Source organism: Mus pahari, chromosome 14, assembly GCF_900095145.1.
Source record: "Mus pahari chromosome 14, PAHARI_EIJ_v1.1, whole genome shotgun sequence".
NCBI classification, from domain to species: Eukaryota; Metazoa; Chordata; class Mammalia; order Rodentia; family Muridae; genus Mus; species Mus pahari.
Genome location: NC_034603.1, coordinates 51,592,709 through 51,617,694, shown reverse-complemented (window position 1 = coordinate 51,617,694; position 24,986 = coordinate 51,592,709). Strand labels below are relative to the sequence as shown.

General features: G+C 41.6%; 1 protein-coding gene across 1 annotated transcript; it reads right to left on the bottom strand.

Annotated features, from left to right (window-relative positions):
• Positions 1 to 136: 136 nt before the first annotated feature.
• On the bottom strand, positions 137 to 23,742 carry Ddx52 (DExD-box helicase 52). The gene is made up of 15 exons (XM_021212238.1): positions 23,572 to 23,742; positions 22,411 to 22,609; positions 18,613 to 18,746; positions 16,993 to 17,178; positions 14,980 to 15,123; positions 14,088 to 14,199; positions 12,377 to 12,449; positions 11,368 to 11,571; positions 10,330 to 10,420; positions 8,432 to 8,554; positions 8,190 to 8,340; positions 7,582 to 7,657; positions 5,946 to 6,017; positions 3,729 to 3,815; positions 137 to 1,409 (listed from the first exon to the last, which is right to left on the bottom strand). The coding sequence occupies exons 1-15, from the start codon at positions 23,656 to 23,658 to the stop codon at positions 1,352 to 1,354; spliced, it is 1,797 nt and encodes a 598-aa protein (XP_021067897.1). The 5' UTR covers positions 23,659 to 23,742; the 3' UTR covers positions 137 to 1,351.
• Between the last annotated feature and the right edge of the window lie 1,244 nt (positions 23,743 to 24,986).

The window sequence follows — 24,986 nt, the reverse complement described above, 5'->3', positions numbered from 1 at the left end:
CTTTTACTCTTAAAACACAGGAAAAGCTTAAGGTCTAAAATGAAAACACAGCTGACAATGGTGTATACCCACTTCAGGATACACACTGACTCAACTCTCTGCAAGAACAAAACAATTACAAACTTTTAGTTTTTTCTCTCTAGAGGAGTTTATTTAAATGAAGCCTGATTTAAAAAAAAAAAAAAAAAAAGTCTTTGTCCCATCTATTCAAGACAGTCTCATGTCTGTATTCTCAGGTTAAAACAGGATTGCTGAGTTCAGGCTAGTCGGGGATACAGCGATCCCTTTTTAAAACAAATACACATTTAAAAGGAGGTCTCCTGTGCCAATTTTAGACTAAAGCATCAACTGCTTAAAGGAAACAGGCTTAATTCAGTTGCTGGCAGTCACCTACGTTGCAGTCCTGTGGCAGCACAGGCCCTGAGAAATTCTAGGCTCTAGTCTGAAGTGCTTTAACTTGTACCAAGCCTTTTTTTATTCCACTGTAAAAAGCAGGTAATTAAAGAAAACCTGCACACTGTGCACTGCCTTGGTCCAAATGATCACAGTCCTCAGTTGAGGGTGGTTGAAGGCCATCAAGTCTCAGCAAAGATAAGCATCAGACAATGAGGCTAGGTATATCATGTAACTGGAATGTTCTTCCTTATCAGGATAGGATAGAGTGCTATCAGCTTTCAAGCAGTCATCTTGAGTGGAAAGAGACAGGAAAGAACATGGTGAAATGATGGAGAATGAAGTCAGACAGGGAGAGGCTGGTCATAACCTTACGGTTGCAACATGAGGACAGCTAAGCCTAAGCTTCCTCCCCAGTGCAGTACAGGTAAATTTCAACAGACTGAAGTTTCCAGTCCTCTGGAATCTGGATAACCACAGGTGGCTCATACCACAAAGAAACACTAAAGGGAGTGCTGGCCTCCTTCCTGTGTCTGGCCTGCTGCTGCTCTTGCTTGCATCCCACACACAAGTTTGAATGGTGCATTCAAACTCAAGGTTTTATTTTAAAATTGTTCCAGATGCCTCTCCACAGCACGCATCACACTTTTCCTTCACACTTGAACGGCAAAATCCTTAATAGTTCACCACAGTTGGGTGTTATTTTGGCATCAGGTCTTGTTCTTCTATAAGAAGTATCTCTCCACATCCAGGCAGAAATGTCAATGCATGTTATTTCCATTGTATAAATTCCACCTACAAAGTGAAGCTTGATGCATCACTACATCAGAACCATTCTGTTCTCTCATATCCTTGTTGATTTCAAATGTTTGGTAAAGATGGTTGTAAGTACTCCATAAGAATCCATGCCGGGCTCATAAGTTACACTGCAGGGATTGCCTTCTAAGGTGTTTATTTTTTAACTTTTCTCTTTGAGAGTTTCTTTCTTCTTGCTGTTTTGGTCAGCAACCTTCTTCCTATGAAAAGGAAGACATACTGAATTAGAAATTCCATATGAAATTACTTCTTAACCAAGGCTAAATAAACATGTGCTAAAAGTTACTGCACAGCAAAGCATCTGAGGAACTGGGAAGAAAGATGTTTCCTACGTCTCTGCCTAGCATAAAAATCACTGTCCATATGAAAAACAGTATAACCAACTACACTACTACATAGCACAAAGCACAGAGTTTGGTCTTGACCCAGTGGTTCTGTGGTAAGTACTAAACACTGCTGTTAAGTGTTGTTTGTACATGCACTTTCAAATAAGACAATGAGGCAGAATGGATAAAACCTGCTGGTCATCACACATTAGACAAGCAACTTGCTCAAGTCACCCAAGAAAGTTCCTATTAGAATCAGTTTTTAGGCTCCAAATCCAAATCCACCCCTCACCACACCAGGCTGGGTCTAGACATTGAGGGATCGGGTTCCAAGTTTAATGTGGAAACTGAGCTGAAGACATAAACTTATACACCCCAAAGCAACCTGTATCTGTAATGGAGAAGGAGCATGAACTAGATCATGCTAGATCTTGTTCTTATGTTTAGAAAGACAGTCTTTAAATTAGAAGTAAATGGAAAGAAAGCCTTAAGTGTGTGGGTGATACCACAAGACTTAACCAGCACTTCCAAGGCTTCTTGTAGCTTAGTTTTAATAAGCCCAAAAGAATGCTATAAACACAAAACATTTAAAGTGTAATTATCCAAAATAGTGTTTAATCTAAATAATAATAATAGTAATAATAATTACTGCTGTATCCTATTCAAATTCAATGGTCTCCGTGTTATGCTTCATCTGACTTTCAGGCTCCAGAAAAGCTTCCACTGGCTTCTACTCAATACTCGAGAGACATCCACTTGTAATCTTAAGAAGTAAGACTCTGACAGGTGCCTAACAGCCCTCATATATTCCAGACAAATTACCTGCCACACAAAAACTCTACATACACATAAACACACGTGTACACACACACACACACACACACACACACACACACACACACACACACACACACACAGCCCTACAACACTGTATTAAGAATTCATAAAACTGAGAAAGTACCAGTGAAATTTAAACTATTAAGCTGCCAAATCTTTGTAAGTTTGTGGTGTGTATTCCTCCACACTCAATCTCAAGAAAACACAAAACTCTGGGACACCCTGTGCACTGCCAACACCTGGAGTGAACTTTGTATTTCCATAGCACTAGAATGTTGTGCAAGCCTCCTGTTCTGCTTATAAGGGTAGCACAAACAGGTTCATGTGATTGATCACCTTGTTCGTTCTAAAGACCTAAATCTCACCTGTCCTTTGACACATCTACCTCCTTGAAACCTCCTGTAACTGTACCAGCCCCCAAGACCTTCCCCTTATATAAATTCCTTGTTTAAAGTCATCTAATGTTCTCATATGACCTGTTTTACATGCATTTCTCCATCTCACCAGCATCAAGTTTCTAGTGAACTGTGCTAGTCTATGGAACAGTCCACCTAATGGCTTTTCCACCCAATTTAAGGTAATGGAAAGTAGAATTAGCTTACTTCCCTAGGATGCTAACAACACCCTTAGGAGACACACATATACACATGTGTGTATACACACACACACACACACACACACACACACACACACACACACACACACACAAACTGAAAGAGTCTATTAGAGTAAATGCTATTCTAGTACTGGGAAGTTAATGAAAAAGATCACCTTCTTTAATTAGGATAATGGAACTCAGAATATTCTGGCAAACCCTTACCAAAACACGTAGCTAGCTTCCTAGAATAGGTAAAACATACTTGTATGTATCCCACAAGACCTATGCTAAGTACTCACCCCCCTTCTGAAAAAAATAAAAAAACAAAAAAACCCTAAGCTAAGCAGTAATTTTTAAAGGATACAGTGCACCTCTGCATAAGTCTAAGATTATAAGAAATCCTGCCCAAGAGACAGAAGCTTCAAGGAAGTTTTGATCAGCATCTGTCAATGCTCCTAACTGCTGGCTTTAGCAGCATGGCCTAATGCAGACGGTGTGGATTGTGAGGTATAATTCTAATCCACAGCAAACTTTAATCTATTTTCAAATATGGCGGGAAATCCAGATGATTAATATATAGATACAGAAAATTTCAACACTAAAATATGCAAACTCCCAAATCAAAGGGATTCTGAGACACATTTTTACCATATCCTATAATGGATTACCTATCAATTCATTTTACTTCTGTAAATGCCTCTGAAGGAAAGTCATGTCTACTCTAACTATAGCAGATCTCTTACCATTTAGGTACTTACTGTTTAGCTTGCTCTAAGAAGTACTTTGGAGTTGTACTAATGCTCTCCCTTTCCAGTGGCTTCTTAATCATTTTTTTCTTTTGTTTGCTGGAAGTTAAGAAGTGAGAGAGGAAATAAAATAAACACAAGTTCATTTAGAAGCTAAAACTAGCTGAGGCTCTTCTCATTTCAATGGCCCAGATCAGTTGACAGCACTTACAACTGTTTCAGGAAAACAACCTTAAAAATCACACTGGCTGTGATTAAATACATTCTGGGACAACCTCATGTTCTATGTCAATAAGCATTAAGAATCTGACTCCAGACAATTAATCATTATTAATAAGTCTAAGCATATTTCACTCACTGAATAATTTTTTTTTTTTCAAGACAGGGTTTCTCTGTGTAGCCCTGGCTGTCCTGGAACTCACTTTGTAGACCAGGCTGGCCTCGAACTCAGAAATCCGCCTGCCTCTGCCTCCCAAGTGCTGGGATTAAAGCCGTGCGCCACCACGCCTGGCTGAATAATTTTTAAGAATCTAATTTCAAAGATGAAAAAGCTGAGAAGGAACTAATACATTCTAAAGTAAAACTTTTATTTAAAAAAGGCTTTAAAGGCATATCACCGTTAGCATTAGAGTATGCTGAGGAGGACAAAAATCTGGAGTGTATGAAGGTAGTCTTTGAAAGATTCTACATCACTAGCAACAGGTGTAAGCTGCAACCTAAATGGCAGACAGACAGATGCCAGGTAAAATGTGGGAGGGGCTGAGGAAGGAAATTCTGACCGAAAGACATTGTGCAAAGTGAAATACTACAGGAAGACAACACTGTATAATTCGACTTATATGAGGCACCCAGGAAGTAAGAACCAGAAACAGGGAACAAAACTGGTTGCCAGGACTAGGAAGGGGGAAGACAGGAGCTGCTGTTTAATGCACACAGAGGTGCAGTTCTGCAAGCAGAGTCCTGGGAACAGGGGCTGAGTACACAGGACTGTGAATGCAGTAAATGTCACTCAGCCACACACAGGAAACTCAAGGCAAGAACAGAGTAAAGGAGCAGGCCCAGTTGATGCTCTTACAGAAGCCACACGACAGCCCTTTCACCTTCTCATGCAGAGTGACTCCTGCTCGGCAGAGACTGCTCTGCACTCTGGCCCTCCCAGCATGCAATATGTGACAAAATTTCTTTAGCAATGCTGGGCAAAAAAAAAAAAAAAGAAAAAAAAAAGAAAAAAAAAAGCAATGCTGGGCAGCAGCAGAGAAGCAGAGCTCCAAGGAAGTCACTCAATAATGAGTGAGAGAGAAATACTCCAGCAAGGTACGGTGATCCATGCCTGTAATCTCAGGAATTACAATAGTCAAGCCAGAAAGCCTGCTGTGAGTATCAAGTCAACCTAAGTCAAGAGTGAGATCCTGTCTCAAAAAACAAATGAAACCACATAAACCTGAAAGTCTACAGTACATGAGGCTACTGTGCTAGGGTGTTTGATATATTAAATATGTTAAATTCATTTTCTACATTTTTTTGGGGGGGGGGAGGGTTCGAGATATGGTTTCTCTGTGTAGCCTAACCTGTCCTGGAACTTACTCAGGCTGACCTCAAACTCAGAGACCCACCTCCCTCTGCCTCCCGTATGCAGGGACTACAGGCATGTGCCACCACTGTCTAAACCATTTTCTACTTATAATACTTTCAGTTTACAATGAGCTTAGATGATCTTAAACATCTTTTAACTCAAGAACCATTTGTATGTAAGATTAAAAACATGGGGCTGGAAGGATGATTCAGCAGTTAAGAGCACTGGCTGCTCTTTCAGAGGTCCTGAGTTCAATTCCCAGCAACCACATGGTGGCTCACAATCATCTATAATGGGATTCGATGCCATCTTCTGGCATATCTGAAGACAGTGACAGTATAATCATATACATTAAAAGAAAGATAAAAACAGGAAAAAATTTGCCAGGCATAGTGGCACACACACCTTTATAATCCCAACATTTGGGATTAAAGGCAGAAAAATGTCTGTGAATTTGAGGTTAGCCAGGTCTACATAGTGACTCTGTCTCAAAAACAAAAACAAATAAACAAAACAAGTAAAATTAACACACCATTCTGGGCTATACATACTTAACTACAAACTAAATAAAGGCAAGTAGGAAGAAACAAAATAAACAAAAAGCAAGACTGTGTAAAGACCCAGAGAAAAGGGTCTGAGTAAGTTTAAATGCATACCTTAGTAGTTTCTGGAAACCTTTTATGTATTCGGGCACAGGACAACCAGCCTGCTGGATAACATTGGCAACACTGAAAAAGAAACCCACAAAACAGGAAGACATCTCATTAATGTACAAAACCCTCTGTACAGCACAAAGGCACTAAAACTACACAAGAGTATTCAGCAGTCTTCAGAGAGTACCAATTACTGTCAAATCCAACCATACTAGATTCCTGAAAGAAGCATTCACTGAACTGAAATCAATATGTGGATGAGTAACTTTAAGTAGCAGCTATTTCCAATCCTCAGTGAAGCTAGAGGTAAGCCTCAATTCATTAAGTGACAGTTCTTACTATGGGCCAGACTGCAAGATTTTACATATAATGACCACTCATTCCTCACAATGACTTAACGTGGAAAATCCTACAAACCCCATCTCACAGATGAAAAACTAATGGTCATAGCTGATATTGGAGTCATGAGTCACATCCTTGTGGTTATTAAGCTCTTAGATCCAAAGAGGCTCTTGCAACACACCCCTCCATAGTAGACACGAGAAAGCTGGTTAAAGCAAGAAAAAGCATGCGTGACAGAATGAAGCTCTGAAGGCACATGTATAGAATGTACATGCTACCAGTTATCCTTCAACCAAAACTTACTGTAGGCAGCCAGAATATAGAGATACCCAGCACCTTTACAGCTGGGGCTGGTGGCACAAGCCTATTTGCAATACCAGCACGTGGGAGACAGAGGCAGGCAGACTGTGAGTTTCAGGCCAGCCTAGGCTGAACAGTGAAACCCTATCTCCAAAATCAGAAATCTGCATAAAATTCTATAATGATGGACTAAATTAAGACTGGAGAGTCTAAAAGTATATGATATCCAGACTTCAAAGGGCTACAACTGACAAAAATAAAATGTGTCACTAAAATATATTTTCCTCTATGGCAAGTGATTCTGGGACTAAATTTAAAACTCCATCTGGTCCCAGAACAGAACGATGCACCATGGTAAAAGAGAGTGCTGACTGGACTGAAAACCTCTAGAGACTTCGGTAACCCACAATCTTAGCAACAAGCCAAGAGTCACCCATAGCCCATGCTACTCAGAGACTAAATCAAGCCTGGGTACACAGTAAGATCCCCCACAATGATACAGCAAGTACCACCGCCCAACTCTAGTGAGTTCTGTTACTCTGAAACCTAAAACTAAATATTCCACTGTCAACACTTCCAAATTCTAATAGAGGAAGTGCAAAAACATCATCCCTGGATCTCTCCCCTGATTTTTGGCCTTAAACTTCTGGCAATCTACTTGGCTCTGCCTCCTAAGTACACTAAGATTACAGGCAGCAAGCATCACACCCAGCTCATGGCTAAAATTTAGTTAACTAATATATCAGTAACAGAATTTGGGACACAGTAATTTTTTTTTTTTTTTTTTTTTGACACAGTAATTTTTAATTATCTACTAGTAAATACACACAGAAAAATAATGAAGCATTTTTGTCAACTGCAACTAAAATACTAAGTTATGTTTCCTAATTTACATGTTTCTCCAGTTTTTGGATGGTGGGGTGGTAGGTGTGATGTTGGAATCAAACACACCAGACAAGAGCTCCACAACCGGGTTACATCCCAGCCCCTAACTTACCTTCTTAGTAATGGTTTATCATCTTCAGTGAAAAATGTAACGGCCTTTCCCCTATTCCCTGCTCTTCCAGTTCGACCTAGGAGAAACCAGACCATGAAAATGGCTTTTTTGTTTGTTTGTTTGTTTGTTTGTTTAAATGGAAATAATTCTCCAGGTTCACATAAAGGACTTTGGGCTTGAAGAGATGTCTCAGTGGGTAAATCACCTGTTGCACAAACAAGAGGATGGGAGTTCAAATCCCCAGAATCCATATAAAAGCCAGAGCAGTAGGAAGTGTCTGTAGTCTGTGTCGATATGTTAAGATGGGAGGTGGAGATGAGGGACTCCCTGAAAGCTTGCAGGTCACTATCCTGACATATACATCAAAGGCAAGAAGACACTTCCTCAAATAACTGCAAAGCTGAGGACTGATACCCAAGGTCTTCCTCCAACCCCCACACCATCGGCATGCTCACACACATCATTAAATAAGAAAATGTAACCTCCTCACCCCCCAAAAAGTCATTGGATTTTCACAGCACCAGAAACCAAAGACGTATGTCTAACGGGAATGGTAGAGGTTCTGAGAAAGCAAAGTAGGCAACAAGGACATGAACACAAAGGCTTACCTATCCGATGGATGTATTCCACTGAGCTGGTGGGGAAATCATAATTGATGACCAGGTTTACACCTTTAAAGTCAATCCCTCTTGCAAGTAAGGCTGTACAAATGAGAACCCAGATTTTTCCTGCTCTGAAGCTGTGGACTGTGTTATCTCGCTGGTGAAAGAAGACACATTATTAAATGTTTTAGTACTAGTCTAGATGGCAAACAGGCAGTGCATCGTGTTTGTAGTACAGCTAACTCTACCTGCTGCTGTGTTCTTTCTGCATGAATGACGTCCACATTAATACCTTCATATATGAGCTCATGGAAAAGTTCTTTAGCTCTTTCAATGGACTGAACAAAAACAAGAACAGGTGGATTGAAACCCTAGGAGAAAGAAGCAAAAAATCAGCATATATAACTTGTGAGAAATAATACAATCAATCTCATAATATGTCTTCAGTTCACAAACATCCCATTCAATTCAGTATATTGTCCTGGCAGGTTTTACGTCAACCTGACATAAAACCAAAATCATCTGGAAGAGTGACTCTCAACTGAAGAAAGGCCTCCATTCTGCAGGCATGTCTGTAGTCTGTAGTGCTTTTTCTTAATCAATGACTGATGGGCCAACCCACTGTGGGTGGTGCCATCTCTAGGCAGGTGATCCAAGGGGCTATAAGGAAGTAGGTTGAACAAGCTATCAGAAAGCAAACCATTAAGCAGCATCCCTCCATCGCCTCCCAATCAGTTCTTGCCTCCATATGCCTGCTCTGACATCCCACAGTGATAGACTGTGATGTGGAACTGTGAGCTGAAATAAACTCTGCTTCCCTGAGTTGCCTTTTATTTGTTTATTTATTTAGTCACAGTGTTTTATCACAGCAATAGAACTTCTAAGATATACACTTCTATTGCCAGTGTCTCAATATGCCTCCATCTTCCTCACCATCCATCCTCTACAACAGGTTTCCATTGTCCTTGGACAGTATTTCTTATCTTACTAATTCCAATGCTAAAAACACTACCTCTTAGCCCCAGAACTTTGATTCTGGTCATACTATAAAAACTGTGCCTTTAATTCACTGCTTACTCCAACTTTAGAATCTTCCTGTATCTTTAGTTCTAGTTGTCTCAATATCAATATAAACAAATAAAAAATCCCCACTACCTAATGGAATCAAGAAACACCTGAGCATCAGCTAGGAGCTCTCAGCACACTATGGTCACATCTGCTGTCATCTTTGAGATAGAATTGGAACAATTCAAATCCCTAGGTTGTCAGCTCAGAAGTCCACGTCCTGGCTTCTGGGATGTACAAACGCCTTTCTTCTCCATCTTCTAACCATCCTAACTGCTCTACCATTAAGGCAGTTGATGTATTTGTGCTCACCTATAAAAATTAATTTCAAAAAGCAGACCTATCACTTGTACTTTTTTGCTTTCTTATCCTGAACGCACTTTTATTTTTTTTAATGTGTATGAGTTCTGCTTACATGTATGTACCTGGTGTTCACAGGGGTCAACGAGGGTGTCAGGTACACTGGGACCAGAATTAGAAGATGGTTGTGAGGCACCATGTGGGTATAGGCCTTGAACCTAGGTTCTCTGCAAGAGCTGTCAGTGCCCTTAACCACTAAGCCAACTCTCTAGTCTTTAAATTTTCTAACCAGGGCTTCTACTCAGTACTTATTTTGGGATAAAAACCCATAAGCAGGGTTGGTGAGATGGCTCAGTGGGTAAGAGCACCCAACTGCTCTCCCAAAGGTGCAGAGTTCAAATCCCAGCAACCACTTGGTGGTTCAAACCATCCTTAACAAGATCTGACTCCCTCTTCTGGAGTGTCTGAAGACAGCTACAGTGTACTTACATATAATAAATAAATAAAATCTTAAAAAAAAAAAAAAACAAAACAAAACCCAAAAGCAGAGCGAGGGCATCTCCCATTCCTCAGTGCCCCAGGTCGTCTCTAATGAACCAGCAGGGATGAGGGAGTGAAGGACACATGGACAGGTAGATGTGGACTTGGGGCATTACCAGGGAGGTCCAGAAGCCTCACCATGCAGCGGATCACTAAGACTGAATCAGCACTAAATAAAATGCAGAATGATGATAAAATGTGAGTGACCTTTACCAGAAGTCCAGAGTACACTCCAATATACCTTTTTAACAAGTTCTCTCATGGCCAGAAGTTTCCCAGTCTCAGATCCAACAAAGAGAAGCTCTTGTTCAACAGTTTCGACTGCAGAATTCCTGAGAAGAAAACCGTATCTTTTACGAATCAGATTGTAGCTAGGCATGCTGGTGAGGAACTACAACCCCAACACGGGGAGGGTGGCCCAAGGCTCTGTGAGCTTAAGACTAGTCTGCTGGGACTAGATGTAGAAAAGCTTTGTTGTCTAAAAACAAAACAAACAAAAAGCCCAAACCAGCCGGCGATGGCACAGAGTTTTGGTACAGGCTCTTGCTGTGTAAATGGGCCAGTCTGAGACTAAATCAACTTCCAACAAGTGTCCTCTGAGCACCATGTACACACCTGTGTGACACAGCACCAACTTTCCCAAGTCTGTCCTTCCATACATGGTTCTGGGATTGACCTCAGTAGCAGGCTTGGTGGGAAGCGCCCTTACTGCTGAGCCATCTTGCCAACCCATGCTTCCTTGGTCCTTTTTAAATCTGAGGCAGGATATTGATTTAGCATGAATGCTTATCTACCTCAAACCTTTTTTCCAGCGCTGGAGAATGGAACAGAGATCTCCTGCTACATAACTGCTCTATTAATCACCGAACTACATCCTCTGGTGCTTACCAAACTCATTTTTTTTTTTATGCCAGAATTACTTGTCATGTGTAAGTAATGGCAGTAGGACCATGCAGTCCTACTTAAACATTCAGAGAAACTAAGTATGGGTGGCCACAGAGCTGATGAAGTATTTTGTGAATGAATGAATGAATGAATGAATGATGCTGGGATGAATAAGTATGCAAACGTAAGGATCTTCACTGTGCGATTCTGAAACAGCCTCCATCTTGACTTTGAAAAAGTACATTTCTATCAGTAAAGCTTCTCTCATTTGTTGGTGTCACACTAAAGGACTATTCCATTGAGTCAAAAAACAGAGCAAAACCAAACCAAAACAAAAGGCCCAGTCCCCCAAGACAACAAGCGAGTGGGATAATGAGAAAGAACAAGTGTTTACCTTGCTCCAATGGACACGGAAACGACGTTGTCCAGGTTGAGCTTGCACCACTGCTCAACGTCATATGCAAAAGTTGCACTGAACATCGCTCTTCTGACCTTGGGCGATGTGCAGGCCAGGAAAATGGAAGCCAGCTGGTCTCTAAACCCAGTTTTGCCATCTTCAAACAGTTTGTCTGATTCATCTACTACCAACCACTCGACACTAATGAATAGCAAAACAAGCTGTGATTACAGAACTGAAGATCCAGGACACTTCAGCAAACTGTCAGTACACATGAAGAAAAGTCCAACAACAATGCCACTTTATCAAATGAGAAAAAAATGTACAAGAAAAATGACCACAAAACCATGATAAATGTGACTCAAAGACTTTAAATCCTCAAAGACAGGCTACATTAGCAATGACAGAGGACTCCTTCAGGGTCCCTTCGCCTTTGCCAAAAGATGTGAAAAGGTCTCGGGGAGCTGTGTACTAACTGGTTATTCAGGTGTGTAGTTTTCTTCCTGACCAGTTAACTCCCAGTTTTCTGCTAGATAATTTAAACTATTATCCTCAGCATAACACTGACATAGCTGGCACACAGTATGCACCAAAGGACAATTAAAAAAAGCAACTGAGAACAAGTAACTGTGATGGGTGATACTGTTAACCCAACAGGATCCAAAATGACCAGAGACAAGCCTCTGGACTCGTCTGTGAGGACTATCTAGACCAGGTTAACTGAGGTTAGAAGACCTACACTATAAACTGCACGATGGGTGGGATTCAGACTGAATAAGAAGGAGAAAGGCAGCTGAGAGTCAACAGCCATCGCTGCCCTGCTCTCTAACTGTGGATGCAAGGAGTCCAGGCCTCACCTTCCTGCCACAAGGCCACAATGAACTATACGCCTTCAAACAGCAGCCCTTCCTCCCTTCCTTCAATTTCTGTTTGTCAAATAATCAGTCACAATAACAAGAAAACTAATAAAATAAGCAAGTCAATGAAAGACATGAGAACGTTGTACCTTGTTAGGTCAATCCCTGGTGGATCCTGCTTCAACAAGTAGATCAGTCGATTTGGAGTAGTCACAAGAATATCTACAGGAAAAACAAGTGGGAGAAATTGCAAAAATAAGATGCATTCCTTACAGTACAGAATTAAGCCTTCAGAATTTCAGTTAATAACCTTAAGTAGGAAGGAAAGAGCTGTTAAGACAAAAATCAAATTCTTGTTAGTAAGCCATCCACCACAGCACAACCCCCGCCCCCGCCCAGCTATCTCTATCTCTGCTCTCTTTACTACAATCAGAGCAGCTTCCTCAGCCTGAGACTGAGTATTGCCGTGTAGTTGAGACTCCCTCAACCCCCTGGTCATCTCACCTCTGCCTGAGGGTCAGGTGAGTGAAGCCAAGGCTGCCTGACAGACACTAGGCAAGAGCTGCACCTCTTGACTAGCCTTGCAGCCATTTCGCTTTTTTTTTTGTTTGTTTGTTTTTGAGACAGGGTTTCTCTGTGTAGCCCTGGCTGTCCTGGAGCTCACTCTGTAGACCAGGCTGGCCTCGAACTCAGAAATCTGCCTGCCTCTCCCCAGTGCTGGGATTAAAGGTGTGCGCCACCATGCTTAGCTTTCCTTGTAGCCATTTCAACTTCTAAGAGATAACACTACATCACCCTAAGCCCAGGCTGGCCTTAAAATGTCTTTGATCCTCCTGTCTCAGTGATAAGACTGCAGGTGTGTGCCACCATGCTTGGCTTGAAAAGTTTTAAATAAATTTTCAGAGCTCAAGTTAAAAGCAAATTCTCTAGTTCACAGAGGGAGACAAGTAATCCAATTGTATCTGCCAAGACATTCCTTCCCATGACAGATTAGAAACCAAGGGCACAGAGGTAGGATTCAACCCCTAGCACTGCCGACACAGTGAGTCACCTGACTTTCTGTGGACTGTTGTCCTGGGCACCGAGGAACTTAACAGGATTTCTCGCCTCCACCTACAATGGGCTACTGGTTCCCACACCAGCTACAACAACTACAAAAGTCCCTGTGGTGACTGGTGGGAGAATCATCTGGGACACAGATGCAGATCATTTGGGTGAAAGACGGAAGAAAGTCTAAGTTCAGCTTCCTCAGAAATAACTAATGAAAGCATGGCATGGTGGTGGCGCACACCTTCAATCCTAGCACTACAAGGTCAGCCTGGTCTATAGAACAAGTTCCTAGACAGTAGGGATCGCACAGATAAACCTCTCTCAATAAAATAAAATAATTAATTAGGGGCTTAGAGATGTGCCTCAGTTGGTGTAATATTTGCTTACCATGCACAAAAATCTGGTTTGATTCCTAGCACTACATAGCCTGGGTGTGGTGGTACACATCCATGATTCCAGTACTTAGGAAGGCTAAGCAAGAGGGTCAGAAGTTCAAGGTCATTTCCAACTAAATAGATTTGAAGCCAGTATGAATTACCTGAAACCCCAAATTAAAAAAAATTTTTTACACACACACACACACATACAAAAAGGATGCTCTCTCGCTCTCTCGCTCTCTCTCTTTCTCTCTCTCTCTCTGCACTGTAACATTTATATAGCAATTAGAACCCTTATTATTTCCAAATACCTTACATTCATATTCATTCTCTCTCTCCTCCCCCCCCCTGACTTGCACTATAACATTTACATAGCAATTAGAATCCTTATTATTTCCAAATCCCTTACATATACTAAGCAGGAAGTTCTTACCAAACTTCTTAGATGATTTAGGTCCAAATTTCTTAGCTGCTATTGCAGCTTTGTGGATCATATGTATCCTGAATCCTGTACCCTCAGATATTTTAATTAATTCTCTGTGAATCTAAAACAAAGAAGTGAGAGAACCAACATTAAGACACTAGGCCTGGGCACACAGCTTCTTTTATGCCTTTGGTGTCCCTATTACCGACCCACAGAGGAAACCTGTAGGGCGCTGCAAGATGGCCTGGAATGCTCAAAGACCTGATGTTTTCCTCAAGATCCTAAACCACTTCCGTGAAACAAAAGCAAACAACGCCTTCCATCTGCTGCAGTTTCCAGAGTGAGATGTCCTACCACTTGGCATGCGCTTTATTTACACTCGGAGACAGCAGAACTCATCAGTGAGCTTTGACTTTCTCAGAAAATGGGTATTTTTGTTTTGTTTCTTCGGTTTTAAGATAAGGCCTCACTCCATAGCCCTGGTCAAGAGCTCACAGAGATTCTCTAGTTCCCCTGACTCTCAAGTGCTGGCACTAAAGGCATGTGCCACACACTCAGCTGTGTGAGACAGGGTGTCATGACTGTGGAGAATTGATCTTCTTTCCTCCACCTCCCTGTGCTGGGATTACAGGTGTTGAGTCACCATGCCCAGCAATCTTTCACTTTTCTAAATGAGCAAAACAAATTTCAATATATCACTGGACCCTCTCAATTTTAAAGATCTGGGAGTCTTTATCAAAGAAGCATAATTGTCAAATCACATTCTAGAAAACTGTAGACATTTACAAGAGCAGCCCACATGCTGTGTTATACAGAGTACACTCTTTTGAGAGCTTTACCAACTTAGCAAGAAAGATATCAAAGCACAGGCAAAGCATTCTCTCAAAACTCTAAGTCATACCTGGCTTGCAAGTTCTCGGGTTGGGGATATAACCAGGGCTCTAAAGCCTTTATTTGTGGGTTGTTTCAGCTGCATTAAAATGGGGATGCTAAATGCCAATGTCTTCCCAGATCCAGTTGGAGCAGAAGCCAGAAGTTCCCGACCCTAACAACAGAGCACAGGAAGTACAGGACAAGTTTATCAAGTTTTCAGAGCCTGGTCAGACGTGAGCAGCCATGAAAACAACAAATAAAACTGAATGAAAACAACAAAACTGACCGAATTAATCCCAGCTCACACCCTACCACTTAAAACTGAATGCATTAATCCAACTGTTTACACCCTACCTACTCCTCTAACTGCCCCCATCCATTTTTTTCTAACATCCCCCCCCACTCGCTACGGTTGCCCTAACAATGTTAGAGCACCACTACTAATGTGCATTTGAATGGTATGTACCATGGACAACTAAAACCCAGAGAGAATCAGAACTACTATTTCAAGTTTTCTTTCCCATTAAACTCTGTTACTAAAGCACATTAACACAACTGACCTTTTACCCGAGTATCTATACTGTTCAATCTCCTTGGGATGAATTTATTAAATAACATAGTGAGTAGAGGTTAGAATTAAACAGTGGTGACAACTTAGGTGGCAAGAATATAACAATCTTCAAAGGGGTCACTGTAATTTTTAAAGCCTAAGCTGAAATGGTAGAAATAGCCTAAGAGCAAATTCAATAAATGTGAGTTAATAAAATCACTGAAACATAGAAGTATATTCTCAATTTAGTACACAAAGCAAAGCAAAGAACTAATATAATGGGGTGAAAAGATAACTCATAACTTTCCTCTACCTTAATTGAAGGCCAAGTTGATTATTTTGTAAATGGGGAGAGGGAAGAGAGAAAGGAAAAAGGGAGAAAAGAAAAGGAGGGAGGAGAGGGGGGCAGGGAACTTTTCACTGCCCATTTGGTTCTTTATTTTTGTAGACAGGGTTTCTCTGTATAGCCCTGGCTGTGCTGGAATTCACCGTGTAGACCAGGCTGGCCTCAAACTCAGAGACCCGCCTGCTTCTGCCCCCCAAGAGCCAGAAGCAAAGCTGTGTGCTACCACTGCATGGTTGTACCATTGCTAGTTTTTAAAGTCCTCAGGAAATTTAGTTTCCAAACATTTCATCTAATTTACACTTCTATCAACAAGTTACTCAATATGCACATTGTTAATATATTCATACAGCAGAATGCTATTTAGTAGCAGATGTGTTGTAAGTTTCAAAAACATTAAGTAAAAGATGAGTGACAATCCTACCTGAAACCCCAGAAGTGACAAATACCATGACAACCAGAATACTGTTCTGTTTTGGTTTTTAAGGGTAAGGTAGGGTAAGGAATGAATAAATGGGACACAACAGGATTTTCTGGAGTGTACAGAAATGTACAGCTTTATAGGAGAACAGTTATGTTATGTGGGTTATACACTGTTCAGCCTAAACTGTGCTTAAAGTCTGTGTGCTTTATTACATGTGAAGGCTATGTCAATAATAAAGAGTATGGGAGGCAGCGGGGAGACCAAGTTAGATTATGCATAAACACTTTAAAAAGCATTTGTATTTCTGATGCAGCTTCTGGGCATTACAAACTCAACTAAGGAAAGACAAAACATAGTCTCCATGCTCAGACGGTTTCAATGCTTCATGAAAAAGAGTGTCAACCACAGTACAGCGCACACCAAAGTGCCAGCACCTAAGAGGCTAAGGCAGTAGGGTCATGGATTCACACACACACACACACACACACACACACACACACACACACACACACACACACACACAGAGAGAGAGAGAGAGAGAGAGAGAGAGAGAACTGATAAAGGAAATGATGGTGTCTACTTGTAATGAGCAGGTTTTATATGGGGGTACAAACACTTGAGATGGGCCTTCAATCAAATGAAAGACTTAATAGGGGACTAAAGGTGGAAAGGATTTCCAAGGGTCAGAAAGAGAATGAAGATGCAGGAGAATGTTCACACTCACATGCAGCATAACTGGAATGGCTTGCATCTGAATTGGTGTGGGCACTTGGAAGCCTGCGTCTAGAATATTCTGGAGCAATCTAGGACTGATTTTATATTCTTGGTCAAGTTGCTGAAACGTGGCAATTGGGTCAGGAAGATCAGTTCCTTGGACATGTATCTTGTGTTTGTTCCGAAAGAAGTTAACCTATAAATTGAGACAAAGGAGCCACCATGTATCCATCCAAACAACATAGTAACAACAATCTCTGAGATGCTTTCCAACAACAGTAACAGTTCTGGCATAAACTACAGCAACACAAGTAGCTTTCTGCTTAAATACAAGCCCACAGCCAACAAGACACTGAGTACATTTCATGGTATTCACAGCTAGAAAACCCTCACAAATGACGGGGCCCACCTGTCTGTGCACTGTAATGTGTTTCTATCACACTTGTAATGTGTTTCTATCACACTTCGTATATTACTTTATGGAAACCTCTAGAAGGCAAGCTCTGAAATTATGTTTTCAATCTGGTTCTTAGCATACAAATGCCAGTGCTTTTTAATACTTTAAAATAAAAACAGGCCATCAGCCCTTGTGTTTCTTCAAACTGAATGCCAAGGGTGCTGCTTAGTGGTACTGACTGGGCAACTTGTTCATCTTCTTGTCCACAGACAGCCACATTTTTGGTGTCTGGGTCACTGAAGCACAGCACTGCAGTCTCCACCAGCCAAGTGGCAAGGGTCCAGGAAACAACAGATTCATTGCTCTTTCATGTCCTATAGCCTTATCACAAATGACCTTCCTTAAGAACTTTATCCCTCTATAGGTAAAGTGGCTTGGCAGGAGAATCAAGAGATCCATGTAGATCACAACAAAAAGAATTCTAACCCTGTAATCCCTCCCAGAGAAATAAGAGCTTTCAATCCGTAAGTTCGACACTGAAGAGAGAAAGGACGCCAAATTTTAGGCTTATCAAACGCAGTTAAGAAATCGGAATTAAGTCTCCCAGCACTCGGGAGGCAGAGGCAGGCGGATTTCTGAGTTCAAGGCCAGCCTGGTCTACAGNGTGAGTTCCAGGACAGCCAGGGCTACACAGAGAAACCCTGTCTCGAACCCCCCTCCCCCCATTGGAATTAAAAAAATAATTTATGTAAATGAGTGTTTTTGCTGTATATATGTATGAACGTATTAGCATCATGTGTGTGCGCCTGATGACTACAGAGATGCCTGGAACTGGAGTTACAGATGATTGTGATCTGCCTTATGGGTACTGGGAATTGAACCTGGGTCCTCTGCAAGAGTAGCCAGTATTCTTAACCACTGAGCCATCTCACCAGCCCAAGAAACTTGAAATTTTTAATTATAGGCACACTATTACTCTTGAAACTTGAGGAGCTCAAGAATTCTTATACATATACACTACGTGTCTATAAACAATCGGAACTACACTCTATCTGATCTTTCTATAACTGTAACCAAGCATTCTGGCACTGCACAGATGGCTTCTGTCAGTCTTCATTAAAGTAAAACCTAAGCAAATATAATTAGTTATCCATCTTAACAAAATAAATTCACAAACAGAATATCCAGTGAAAACTCTATGTACACTTTGGGAGGTGAAGGTATTTTTCGAACCTTTTCCTTTCTGAGATGTTCCAACTTTCCTGAAGTTAACTTCTTCTCTCCACTGACTTTTTCACCTTCAAGCTTTGCTTCTACAGAGGATGTCCACTGGATAGTACCGTCAAAGTCTTCTTGAGCAGGAACTTCTATATTTGAAAAATCAAAGGTATCAAGTGCAACAATATTAGGTGTGCCAAATTGGCTACACTTCACACTAAACCAGAAAAGGCATTCGCAGATTCCATGGGGAAGAGAAGTAAGTATATATAAGGCCAGGAATAGGAGAGCTGTGGTCAGACAGAATGCCGAGGCTCGCTCTCTTCCTTTTGTTGGCTGTTGTCAGTTGTGAACATCACGACAACTGTGTGTGTCAAACAGGAGATGGACTGAGTGTACACAGGCTACAGGGCAGCTAGCTTGTTCATCAAACATCGAGCTAGAAACTACTGGAATAGAGGAAGATTTCATGTGCAATAGCAATGAAATCACTATGCTTAGAGTTGTCCACATCATAGACTGCAGTTCTTCCTTATCTGTCAACACTGGCTCAATTAGAAGCAGACCTGACTGTCTTAGTGACCAGATTAGCCAACTTTAATGTCTGTATGGTAGAACAAATATTTGAGAACAATCTAAAAACTTTCTGTGAGCAGTGAGCAAAGATCTTCAATGAATATTTTATGTTTTTTTACAGAGTCTAGCCTGGCCTTGAACTACAGATCTTCCCTCCTCCACCTCCAGAGTGATGATGAAACTGTAGGAAAGTATTACTATGCTCAGGTTTCTAATTGATTTTTTTTTTTAATAATGGGTATGGATGTTTTGTCTGAGTACCACATGCATGCCAGGTAACCAGGGAAACCAAAAGAAGGCATCCCATACCCTGGAACTAGAGGTACAGGCATTGTAAAGTGCCATATGGGTGCTGGGAATTCAACCTGTATGCTTGGAAACAGCAGTCAGTGCTTTTAACTGCTAAGCCATCTCTCCAGCTCCTCTGTGGCATTATTAAGATATAATTTTTAATTTTACTGAGACATAACTGACATGCAGTGACAAACTACGTATATATTTAAGGTATATATTGGATTGGCTGTAGCTCAGCAACAGAATGCTTATTTAGCTTGTATGTGGTCCTAGGTAGTCCCCAGTACACTGTAAGCATATGATGATATAACTTGGCAGTTTGTCCGCTCCTCTGCTTTCTGTTTGTTTTTAGATGTAAGGCTAAGTAAAGAGAGAGACACTGGCATGGGAACACAAGGGCAAACCAATCAAACTGCAGAGTCCAAAGACAGTCTAAAGGAAAGGTGGGAAATAAAGTGTACCATCAGTTGTAAGCCGGACGGTGGTAGCCCACGCCTTTAATCCCAGTGCTTGGGAGGCAGAGGCAGGTGTGAGTTTGAAGCCAGCCTGTCTTAGGAAGATCTCAACTTTCAGACCCACTATAGGCTATACAGTGAGATACCACTGAAAACAAACACAAAGCCATGGGAAAAGAATTTAATTCCCTGTTCATTCTTTCATCTTATTTATTTAGACAGGATCTCACTATATAGCCATGGTTGACCCAGAACTTGCTATATAAACAAGGCTAGCCAAGAATTCAGAGTCTGCCTGCCCCTGTCTCCCAAGCACTAGGATTAAAAGCGTGTGCCACCAGATCCATCCCATTCACTCTTCTTTCTTCTCTCTGTCTCCTCTCTCCTCCACTCCCCTCTATCTCTTTTGGACAGGGTTTCTCTGTGACCAGGCTTCCTCAAACTCACAGACATCTGCCTGCCTCTGCCTTCTGAGTGCTGGGATCAGAGGCGTCTGTCAGCCCCAGCTCCATTCATTCTTTATAACAAATAAACCAGCAGGACTGAGGATCCTGTCAGTGTTACAAAATGAAGTGACAGGTAGGAAAACACAAGAGGATCTTTTATTCTGTGCTAGTTTCCATAATATTGGAAGCTTACCAAACTAAGAAGAAATGAATAACCTAGTACATAAGGAATATAAAATATGAAGAGATTAATTTACAGAGAAAGAAAACTCCTTATATTTCCAGTAGCTATCACAGAGAAGAATTACTTGAAAGAGAGAGAGAAGTGGAGGAAGGAAAGGAAGGGGGAAGGAGGGAAAGACAGAGACAGAGACAGAGACACAGGACATTTCCTGTAGGCAGCTTGTGGAGGAGAATCACTTGTGCCTAGTAGTCTAAGGTAAACCTGGTTAACAAGCCGGGCGTGGTGGCGCACGCCTCTAATCCCAGCACTTGGGAGGCAGAGACAGGCAGATTTCTGAGTTTGAGACCAGCCTGGTCTACAGAGTGAGTTCCAGGACAGTCAGGGCTACACAGAGAAACCCCGTCTCGAAAAAACAAAAAAACAAAACAAAACAAAAAACCAAACAAACCTGGTTAACACATAGAACAGAAAAATATAGCAGAACTAGCGAATAGGAAATGAAATTTAGGAAAGAAATTTACTCACCATTATTATATAATTTATGTATTTACTTTATAAAAAAAAGACACATGGCTAGGAAACTTAATAGACATAACACATAAATGTTCCTATAGAGCATTTCCTATACGGGAGAAAAAGAAAAGAAAAACTATGCAAAGGAAAAGAAAATTTACAAAAGCTATAACCAAACATCCACAAAGCATATTAAGAGATATTCAGAGTTGGATGTAGTGGCAGGGATCTTTAATCCCAGCACTCAGAAGGTAGACACAGGCAAATCTCTGTGAATTTGAGGCTCGCCTAGTCTACATAGTGAGTTCCAGGCCAGCCAGGGCTACATAGAAACCCTGCTTAAAACCAAACAAATGATGTTTAACTTCATTTAATTATCAAGAAAATATAAATTTTAAGAAGGGGGTGGGGATGATACAGCTCAGAGGGCAGACTACATGTCTAGCATGCAGAAAGCCCTACGTCTGATCCCCAACACAACATCAAACTACAGCACTTGGGAGAGGGAGGCAGAATGAGCAGGTGTGCGGGTCACTCTAACTACAATGGGAGTTAAAGGGAGGCCTAGGGTACACATTTGTCTCAAAGAATATTAATAATGAAATCTAAATTAAGAGTTCCAGTAATTAAATTGACAAAAAGAAAAAAAAAAAAAAACAGTAAAAGCACTAGGGTGGATGTAGTGGCTTAGGCCTGTAACCCGGCACTTGGTTTAATGTGTTATTATCGGGGTAGTCATTTGTGACACAGCATGTGTGCAGACGTCAAAGGAAAACACTGTGGAGTCACTTCTTTTTTTGTTTTGTTTTTTTTTTTTCTTTTTTTTATTCTTGTTTTGGTTTTTTGAGACAGGGTTTCCTTTCCCTGTGCATCCCTGGCTGCCAGACCGAGATAAGGCCTGGCCGTGGAGTCAGTTCTGTCCTTCCTCCTTTATATGGGCTTTGGGAATCAAACTGAGATCACGAGGCTTCTGTGGCAGTATCTGTATCTGCTGTTCCATTTCCCTAGCCTCCAATCCCAGGGAGATTGGGGATCCTTGTCTTAAATTAAAAACCCAGTAAAGACAACAGTGTGGGAAGTCATTCTTCAGTATCTATTCTAAGGAAGTGACGCATACCTCTTCACAGAGTACCTCCACTTTGGGATTATTACTCTCCAGAAATAGCAACACCTGTCCAAAAGGCTATGCATGGCTATCATTGCAGTAGCAAGTAAGAGCCAGGACCTAGGTATAATCCAGATGGCCATATCCGTTCAACGTTCAACAAAGGAACGGGTATGTGCTGTCTGACGTGTTGCACTGTTCTGGAGCTGGGGAAAAAATTAACAGTAAGCCAATACTAACCTGAAGCCATCTTCTTTCTCTTTTTCTTCTTGGGCTCCTTACTCCTTCCCAACCGGCCCCCTTCCGTTTTCTCCTCATTTCGGGGCTCCTGGTGTATCTGTAACGCTGCACATTCATCTGAGACGGACTTCTTGTTTCCGAAGAAGTCTAGTCCCTTCAGGACCTCCGAAGAGTCAGAATCGAATTTTCTTTTTCCTACCTAAAACCCCAAAAGTTTTAAATGAAATTTACTGCCAGAACTGTTTCCATCCAACCGTATGGTGGACACAGATTCAGTAATTCACCTTTTTAAACCTTTTCAAACAAGATTTTGTTGAGCTAAGTAGTGTGTTTAGGCAAACAGAATCCTACCAACAACAACAATGAATACTTATATACATTTACTACATGTCAAGGGTGTTTTATTAGATATTAAATTACTTCATCCTCACACCAACCCTACAAGGTATATAGCAGTGAGACAGAAGAGAAAAAAAAAAATCCAGGCATCAGCAAGTAACTTAGCGAAGATCTCAGAAGTCTTCACTAGCAGACCCAGCATTTGGTCCCAGAAATCCCCGCTCCATAGTTGAAATGTAACCACAGCACTGCAGACTGGACGAAGAAACACAGACATCACCCTCCACAAAGGCTGTTCTTTTACAGTAAGGTTTATGTTTAAAATGTTTAACAAGTAAGTCCCAACTGACTTCCTTTCATGCTCACTACTTCTTTAAGACCCCCCCCCCCCGCGCGCATTTCAGGATCACACTTTTGGTTAGTTACTTAAAATNCCATTGGTTAGAGTGATGAAAACCCAAAACCCCCAACTCTCCACTGCAGTACAGCTATCTGCACATTAAGTCAAACCCGGGTAGGTTACAGTGAAAGCGTGCTTTCTTAGTTTCCAAGAAGGGATCTCAGAAAGGATTCCAATGTTGTAAGAAGCTAGGGAACAAAAGTGTCTGTGCCAGGCTCAACTGAGTCTACCGGGGCTCAGTAAACAGTCCTTCAGAAGTTTCGGGTAAATCTTAGGTTAAGCTAAATCCCAGGAGGGAATGCTCGGGGGTGATCGGAGCCGGACCTCGGGGTATCCAGCGCGCCCGCTACCCGGTTGTCAACGGTCCCAATCTCCGGATCCCGCCCCTTCTCGGTCACTCGGCTCCCCGCGTACAGAAGTACCTGGAATCGAGTAGCGTCTGCTGAGAACCGCTTCACGTCGAACTTGGCGCCGGCTCCAAGCCGGCGAAACAGGTCGTAGGAATCCATCTTTACCCAGAAGGTCCTGCGGCCTCCCGGCGCCTGCGTTTTACGACTTTCTCTCTGCGACTGCTTCCTCACAGGCGGTAGGCGGAAGTCGCTCCAGGAGGCGGAGCCTGGCTGTGACAGGCGTGGAAGACGTGTGAGCTGGGAATTCGGTCACAAAATACAAAACCGACCCTTCTTGTGCGTGGGAGTGTTCTAGACTTTTAGTGATAGTTTGGTGAGCAACACGCCAAGATCCTGCATCTTCGGTTACAGTTTAGAAAGGACAGAAATACTATTAACCAGTTACTGTAACTGAGGAAAATGGAAAGCGCCGTGAAGCAAATTAAAAGCTGTGATGGACAGAGAAGGGGTAGAAGCTATTTTAGTTAGATTGGTTAAGTTCAATCAAATGTTTGAACTGAGAAGGGGCCACTTTCCCAAGACATGGGCACAGCATTCCAGAGAAGAGGAAACCCATCAGAAGAAGGAAACGGGTCTGAAACCTTGTTAGAACAGAAGCCGATCTGAGTTGCTCTCCAGTGCCACAGAAAGAAGGAAGGGGGTGGAAGGGGAGGAAGGAGGGAGGGATGGAGGAAGAAATGAAGAAAGGAAAGAAAATCGGAGTAGCTGACGCTAAGCTTACAGGGGCAAACAAACCAGGTCTCAAAGCTGTAACAAGGGCATGATGAAATATTTAGATTTTAGTCTAAACATGCTGCAAAACCAAAATTCATGGAAAGGGCAACTATCTTAGTTCATCCCGTTTGATTTTTAGATTCATTCTCGTTGTGTTTGAACTACTCAACTTTTTAATTTTTGGTATTACCTTTCTTCTGGAATGTAAGTCCACAAACAAGAAGATCTATGTTTGCTTTATGATTGTATCCCTGGGTCTTTTTGCTTTCCATAAATGTTTGATGAATGAATTCGTGAAAGTGCCATACATGATTATTTGGAGTTATTTGGAGAAGGGACATAGGACAGATAAGAATGGAAATGGAGACTAAAGTAGATGTTGCCTTTATCTGGGTTGATAGTTATGCAAATGTGGATGGATTTGGGATACAGTTTGGAGATAGAGTTTAATGTACCTGATGGAGTTTGTGTAGGGTGAGGAAATGGATCCAGAGGTAGCTAAATACGATGGTTTGAGCTGGGATGATGGTGTGCCATTTACTGAACTAAGAAGAAAGGAAGAACAGCCAGCCTTTAGGTGAGAATGAGAATCATGGAATTGTTACGTTTGTAGACATGTAGATCTCTACTTGACTAAGTGAAGACATCTAATTAAGTACTTGGACCCAAGAGTCTGAAACTCAGGGCTGAAGGCTGGAGAAGCAAAACTGGGA